The 6,867-nt window shown below is 52.6% G+C and overlaps 1 protein-coding gene across 1 annotated transcript in view; it reads left to right on the top strand.

The window, feature by feature from the left end:
- Positions 1-6,867, top strand: part of Acsf2 (acyl-CoA synthetase family member 2) — a 41,586-nt gene that overhangs the window by 22,949 nt on the left and 11,770 nt on the right. Inside the window, exons 2-9 of the mRNA XM_055619958.1 lie at positions 3,404-3,599; positions 3,955-4,083; positions 4,321-4,374; positions 4,987-5,105; positions 5,223-5,388; positions 5,942-6,037; positions 6,166-6,323; positions 6,577-6,668. Coding sequence (XP_055475933.1) covers positions 3,404-3,599; positions 3,955-4,083; positions 4,321-4,374; positions 4,987-5,105; positions 5,223-5,388; positions 5,942-6,037; positions 6,166-6,323; positions 6,577-6,668 — 1,010 coding nt within the window. The remainder of the gene's footprint in view (positions 1-3,403; positions 3,600-3,954; positions 4,084-4,320; positions 4,375-4,986; positions 5,106-5,222; positions 5,389-5,941; positions 6,038-6,165; positions 6,324-6,576; positions 6,669-6,867) is intronic.

Raw genomic sequence — 6,867 nt, 5'->3', positions numbered from 1 at the left:
TGTGTGTGTGTGTGTGTGTGTGTGTGTGTGTGTGTGTGTGTGTGTGTGTACAGAGTTTATGGGAGTCATCTCTCCTTCCAACTCAGGTCATAGGGCTTGGCAGCGAGTGCCTTCACCCTCGGAGCCATCTCCTGTTTCTGAGGCAGGGTCTCTCTCCGAATCTAGAGCTCGTAGATTTGGCTAACCTGCCCGACTCCTCTTCCCGAGTGCCGAATTTACAGGCATGTGCCACAGTCCCAGCTTCTCACGTGGGTACCAAGGACCCAAATCCAGGTCCCCGTTCTTGCATGGCAAGGAAGCCATCCAAAGCTGCTTTGAAATCCCAACCTCCTGTCTTTTTGACGGAGCAGTTTGAGCGCTTGTTTTTTAGGAGTTGTATATTCCTACCAGTGGAACCGAGCATTTTGAACACGTGTGTTGAGTTTTTCTTTGGGGGGGGGGGGGGTTGTGAGGTGACACGGTGAGCCTGTGTTTCACTTTCGGGAGAACCGCGCCCAGTTTTCCACAGCGGCGTTCTCTTTCCACTCTGACCGGTAATGGACGAGGATTCCGGTTTCTACACGTTCCCATGACACTTAGGGTCACCGACTCAGGCTTTGTCTTGTTTTTTTTTACCTTGTGCCTTCCCAATAAAAATGAGTTGGTACCTCACACTGATTGTGTTCGTACTCACGTAGGTGCACAAGTTCGTGCTGCGGGTGTGTGTACGCCAGACCACCTCAAGTATCCCCCCCCCCCCCCAGCTCTGTCTCCTTTGGCTTTATAGACAGAGCCTTTCAGTGGCCTGCTCCTCTCTGGCTGGTACTGAGCCTGGAATCCCCATCTCCGCCTCCACTGGGCTAGGGTTACAAGTGTGTACCAACTCACCCAGTTTTTTGTTTTTTGTTTGTTTGTTTTGAGACAGGATTTCTCTGTGTAGCCCTGGCTGTCCTGGAACTCACTCAGTAGACCGGGCTGGCCTAGAACTCACAGAGAGCCAGCCGCCTGCCTCTGCCTCCTGAGCGTTGGGATTAAGGGCGACCGCCACCACCTCCTGGCTCGTCCCGCCTTTTACATAGGTTTTAAGGATCAAACTGGGCTCTTTCTTCATGGTTGTGCAGTAAGCAGTTTCCTGAGCGAGTGGTTTCTCCACCCCCTCGGAGAGGATAGCAGTTTTAATTTTCATGTTATACGCCTGTTGGAAAGATAAGTGTTCAGATCCTGCTCACTCCCCCTGCCCCCCAGTGCTGAGAATCGAACCCAGGCCCTCACCTAGGTCAGGCAAATGGTTTTCTACTAAGCTGCAGCCCTAGGCTCAGGTTCGGCTAGTTCTTTGCTGGGGCATTTCCTACATTCCAGACACTTGGGCTGTGCATGAAGTATGAACACGTGAGTTTGCCAGTATAGAGAAGTCAAGAGGATTTTTTTCTTTAACTTCCTTGTTCTCTGCTTCTCTTAATGAAAACAGATCTGGGCTTGAATTCCCGAAGGCTAATTCTAAGGGCACCTTTAGGTGAGGCTGTGCCTTCTCCCTTGTCCTCCTGCAGCACCTACTTGGCTTCAGTCCTGCCTGGCCACGGAGTTGGGTTTTGCGATCCCCGATTGAAGCTGCGTAGTTACTCTCTTCGGTTATTTGGAGACCGATGGGCCCTCCTCCTCCAACTCTGTCAGCTTCTCACGCTGCACTAAGGAACACGGATTTCTAGTAAAAGTTTCCCGGTTCTTTTTAAGAAGATAAAAAGAAAGAAGCATCTGCCCTTTGGGGCCAGGTGTTCAGGGTGTGTGCAGAGAGGTACAATAACTCAGGCCTTGAAATGACTGAATGACTAGGGTGGTTCCCCCGTTTACGAGCAAATTATACTGGTATGGGTTTCTAGAACTTTTTCAAAACATTTTATTTATTTATGATTTTATGTTTTTGCTTTTTATGTTTTAGATGAGTGGGGTTTTGTTTTGCTTTGTTTTGTTTGCCTGAATGTTCATCCATGTACCCCTTTCGTGCAATGCCTGTGGCAGCCAGAAGAGGGCGTCTGATCCCCTGGAACCGGAGATACAGTTTGTGAGCTGCCTTGTGGGAGCTGGGAACTGAACCCCAAGACTTCTGAAAGAGTAGCCAGGTGCTTTTAACTGCCAAGCCGAGTTTCTAGAACTCTTTAACTCTTTGGAGAAGCTGCTCTCCCCTTAACACTGCCCCCACCCCCCGTGTCACCTGATAGAAGTGTGGAAAAAATAACACGGCAAGTTAGATACTCTCTGATGATCGGACTTGGGATGAATACAAAGAGAAAAGGCAGGCACGGCAGGCCCAACTGTAACTTGCAACAGTTGCGCTGGTTTCCATTTCCAACTTTGCTGTTCCTCATCCTTTCTGACCCTTGTCGTAACAGCCTCTTTACCTTGAGAATCGGTGATCACAATTCTCACCTGTACTTCAAGGTCTTGTTACATAGCGGCTGGAGCTGGCCCGGTACTCACATGTAGCTCGGGCTGGCCTCCTCTCAGCAGTTTTCCAGGTTTCCAAATAAACCTGTTTGCTGAGGGTGATGGAAGGGAGATGGGGTGTCTTCTCCGGGGATAGTCTGTCTTGGCTGGCATAGGACCTCCTTACTGGGGCGCCAGCTCCTCTTCTCCTGTTGCCCTGTGGTGCCTGAGATCACCATGCAGTCTGAGGCAGTAGCCTCTGCTTTGCCACAGCATCTGAAGGGGGGAGCCTGAGGGCATCCAGTGGAACGTGGGACTCCCTTCCTACACACAGCCTCTTACTCAGAGATTTCAGCAGTGTTTCCTGCTGCCACTATCCACTATCCTAAACCCCCTGCCTATTCTGTCTGACCCAGAAGAGACAGACAAACTGGCCCATTGAGAAGCCAAGAAATCCAAGGCCGTGGATCCCACTTCTGGGTCCAACCATGGGCTTCATTGGTTTCCCCAGGAAGAACCACAAGAGGCAGGGCCTGGGGTGCAGGTGCAGTGAGATCTGTCTGTCTCTGTACCCCTGGGCACCTCATCATTTCCAGGAAGGTGAAGAAGACCCCTTGCCCCCAGCTGAGGATGGCCTGGTCCCCATCCTGCTGCTCAGAGGTTAGGCTTTGAGGTTAGGGAAGGAGTGCACGTGAGCACAGTTTATAAGATCTGGAGAGAATGAAACTGGGTGTGGTAGTGCACGCCTACCATTCCAGCACTCAGGAATGGAGGCAGAAGTTCAAAGACATCCTCAGCTAAATCGAAGTGAATTTGAGGCCAGCCTGGGATACACTAGACCTTGTTTAAAAAGAGAGAGAGAGAAAAACAACGTATCTGTCCTCAATATACCAACACATTGTAAACAGCTGGCCTGCTAGCTAGCTAGCTATGTGTGCCAGACTGTTGGTGCCTGGGAGACCCTGCCTGGCACCCATCCAGTCCCTGGCTCCTCTCTCCACAGTTCTGCGATGGTGAGTTGCACCAACCCCCTGCCTGTCGGAGGCCTCAGCTACATTCAGGGCCACACCAGCTCCCATCTTGTCAACACAACTGTGGGTGAGTGCCTGGAGGCCACAGCACAGAGGTTCCCCAACAGAGAGGCTTTGGTCATCCTCCATGAAAACATCAGGCTGAGCTTCGCCCAGCTCAAGAAGGAGGTAAGTACTGACCTTAAACCTTCAAACAGCAACTGCTGGGCCCTCGCTGCTGTAGTTGAGTGGAGCTGAAAAATGGGTGCATACCCATGGGGCCGTGTGACAGGAACCCTTGAGGACCCTACTGTTGATTAGGAGGCAGAGGCAGAAATGACCTCCTCTCCCAGTGGTTCTGGAACATTTGTATACTGTGTCCCCTCCCCACCCTCGCTGTGCTCAAGTCCATTTCATCCAGTCTACCGAGGCCTGGCGAGCCCCTTGTTCCTAGTGACCCCCAGGCTAAGACAGAAAGCAGGAGTCAAGGGTCCCTCTTGCCTGCCCCCACCTCAGCCCATTGTTCCCCTTCTGTTTGTGCCAGGTGGACAAAACTGCTTCCGGTCTTCTGAGCCTCGGCCTCCGAAAGGGCGACCGGCTGGGCATGTGGGGACCCAACTCCTACGCGTGGGTGCTCATCCAGTTGGCCACTGCCCAAGCAGGCATCATCCTGGTGAGAAGGGGTTTACCTGGCACAACTGGGTACTCGGAGGGATGTCATTCAAGGGGCGCCTCTCAGATACAGAACCAGACCGGTGTCTATCTGGCTTCAGGCTTGGTGATGCTTCCACCTAAGGCTCACCAAAGATCGCCGGCAGAGGGTAGGGTGCCGCCTTGCCCCTTCTGAGGGGAGCAGTGGGAGCACGGAGAACCTGTCCCGGGTACCAACACACCCTCTCTGCTCCCCCAGGTGTCTGTGAACCCAGCCTATCAGTCCTCAGAACTGGAATATGTCCTCAGGAAGGTACAGCTTGCTGCTGACGGGGAAGGGCATTTTGGATGATGTATTATAGAGGCTAATGGGGTGAGAAAGGGCATGCCCAGTGGATGCTGAGTGTCTCGTGCCTCAGTGTTGGTAGGGTTGGAAGGAGGCCTTAGCTCCACAGAGAGGGCCTGGGTCAGTCATAAAGCCGATGTAAGTGTTGGGAAGAAATGTTGGGGGTGGAGTGTGTGTGTTGGGGTAGTGTGTGAGTGTGTCATTATATATGTCGTGTGTATCTCTTAGGACTGGTGTGTGTGTGTGATTATATGTATCTAGGGATGTGGTGTGTATGTCTTATGACTGGGGTGTGTGTGTGTGTGTGTGTGTGTGTGTGTGTGTGTATGATTATGTGTCTAGGGATGTGATATGTATGTCTTAGGACCAGGGTGTGTGTGTGTGTGTGTGTGTGTGTGTGTTTTAGTGGGGTACAATGGGAGTACATTGGAACATTGGAGGGAGTACATTGTGTGTGTATGTTGCTACCTGGGTGTGTCAGGATAGCTATTCAGGTATGTGAGAAAGAGCAACTGGCTAGTGAGGGCTCCTAAGTCTGAGGCTTCCTGCTGACCGCAGGTAGGGGTACTTCTCTCACAGGTAGGCTGCAAAGCCATCGTGTTCCCTAAACAATTCAAGACCCAGCAGTATTACAACATACTGAAGCAGATCTGTCCCGAGCTGGAAAAGGCCCAGCCAGGGGCCTTGAAGAGTGAGAGGTGGGTATGTCCTGGTTTCGGGGAATGCCGTGTGACGTCTCCTCCTACCCAAGGTGGAGCTGCTGTCTTCCCCAAGCCATCTTTTAGCCGTTTCTCACCATCTTTTCTGTCTCCCAGGCTCCCAGACCTGACCACAGTCATCTCAGTGGATAGCCCTCTGCCGGGGACCCTGCTGCTGGATGATGTGGTGGCAGCCGGTGGCCAGGAGCAGAATCTGGCCCAGATGCAGTACAATCAGCAATTCCTGTCCTGTTACGACCCCATCAACATCCAGTTTACCTCGGTAGGATAGCGGTCTCCAGTCCCAAGCCCTGATGAGACCTGCGTCCTCCCTGTGTCCCCTCACTGGGATGGGGAGATGGGAGAAAACATTAGGGTTCCAGCCTTCTCTCTGCCTCAGAAAATTCAGCAACTGGATTGTTGTTTGTTTGTTTTTGTCACATGCCCTTTCTGGATCCTGTTGCTTCCAGCACAGAGAGATTCACAGTCACACGAGCTTGGAGAGGCAGAGCTCAAAGAGTTCACCAAGGGGAATCAGGCCCAGAGAGGGAGTTTTCCCAAATCCATGCAGCTGGTTAGTGGTGGAGTCCTCTGAGCCACCTTATAGGATGTGTAAACGGGACAAAGACAGAAGTGTGTTCCCTTTTGTATTTCTGGATCCTAACATCTGGCCCTGCACAGCACACTGTGCATAAACAAAGGGAGGAAGTGGATTTAGGACAACCATATTCTACTCTTCTGACCCGGGCCCCCAGCTCCTCTGACCAGTGACCAAGGAAGATGAGAAGGAAACCTGGAGAGGAAAAGGACGAACTGTCACTTGCTTCTCTTCTTAGGGGACAACTGGCAAACCCAAGGGGGCCACTCTTTCCCATCACAACATTGTGAACAACTCCACCCTGATAGGCCAGCGTCTGAAGATGCCCACGAAGGTGAGGCTGGGATGGGCCCAGGTGAGGTTTATACAGGCAGCAGGGTAAGGGGTGAGACAGCTTGCCGGCGGCTCCCCCTGCTGGCCGGCAGAGCGGGCTCCGTGACAGCCTCCTCTCTCCATCTCCAGACTGCAGAGGAGTTGCGGTTGGTCCTGCCTAGTCCCCTGTACCACTGCCTGGGCTCCGTGGGGGGCACCATGGTGTCTATGGTCCACGGTGCCACCCTCCTCCTGTCTTCTCCAAGCTTCAGTGGCAAGAAAGCGCTGGAAGCCATCAGCACAGAGAAGTGGGCATTGGTGGACAAGCCACCTGTGGGCTGATGAGACCCTCCAAACCCTTCCTCCTGGACCCACCCCCTCTTCTCTGAGATGCTTCCTTCCACCAACCAGGACAGCCGGGATGGGGGTGGCAGGGGCTAGAGGTCCTGCCTTGAGCCTCTTCCTGTTCTCAACTTTGGTCCTTGCTGAGAGTTCATGGTGGATGGGGTAGGGGGCTCTGTCTCACTTCTAAACCTAATTTTGAGGTCTTCCTTTGTGCAGGGGCACCCTCCTGTATGGCACACCCACGATGTTTGTGGATATTCTGAATCAGCCGGACTTCTCCAGTTATGACTTCTCATCCATACGTGGAGGTGAGGCACCATCAAAGGAGGGACAGCTTCCCTGGCCCTGGTGAAGCCAGTTTTTTTTATAGAGGAGGCAGGAAAGACACTGTAGAAACATGGGTGGGAGGGGAGACAATTCTCAAGTGTCTCTGAATGCTGGGCCAACTTCAGCTTTTATGTGTTGTGCCAAGGCTCGGGGTCTCTCCCCCTTTACATGAGTAGGTGA

Source organism: Psammomys obesus, unplaced genomic scaffold (assembly GCF_907164565.1).
Source record: "Psammomys obesus unplaced genomic scaffold, mPsaObe1.curated_primary_1811, whole genome shotgun sequence".
In the NCBI taxonomy this organism is placed as follows: Eukaryota; Metazoa; Chordata; class Mammalia; order Rodentia; family Muridae; genus Psammomys; species Psammomys obesus.
This window is presented reverse-complemented; position numbering and strand designations above follow the sequence as displayed.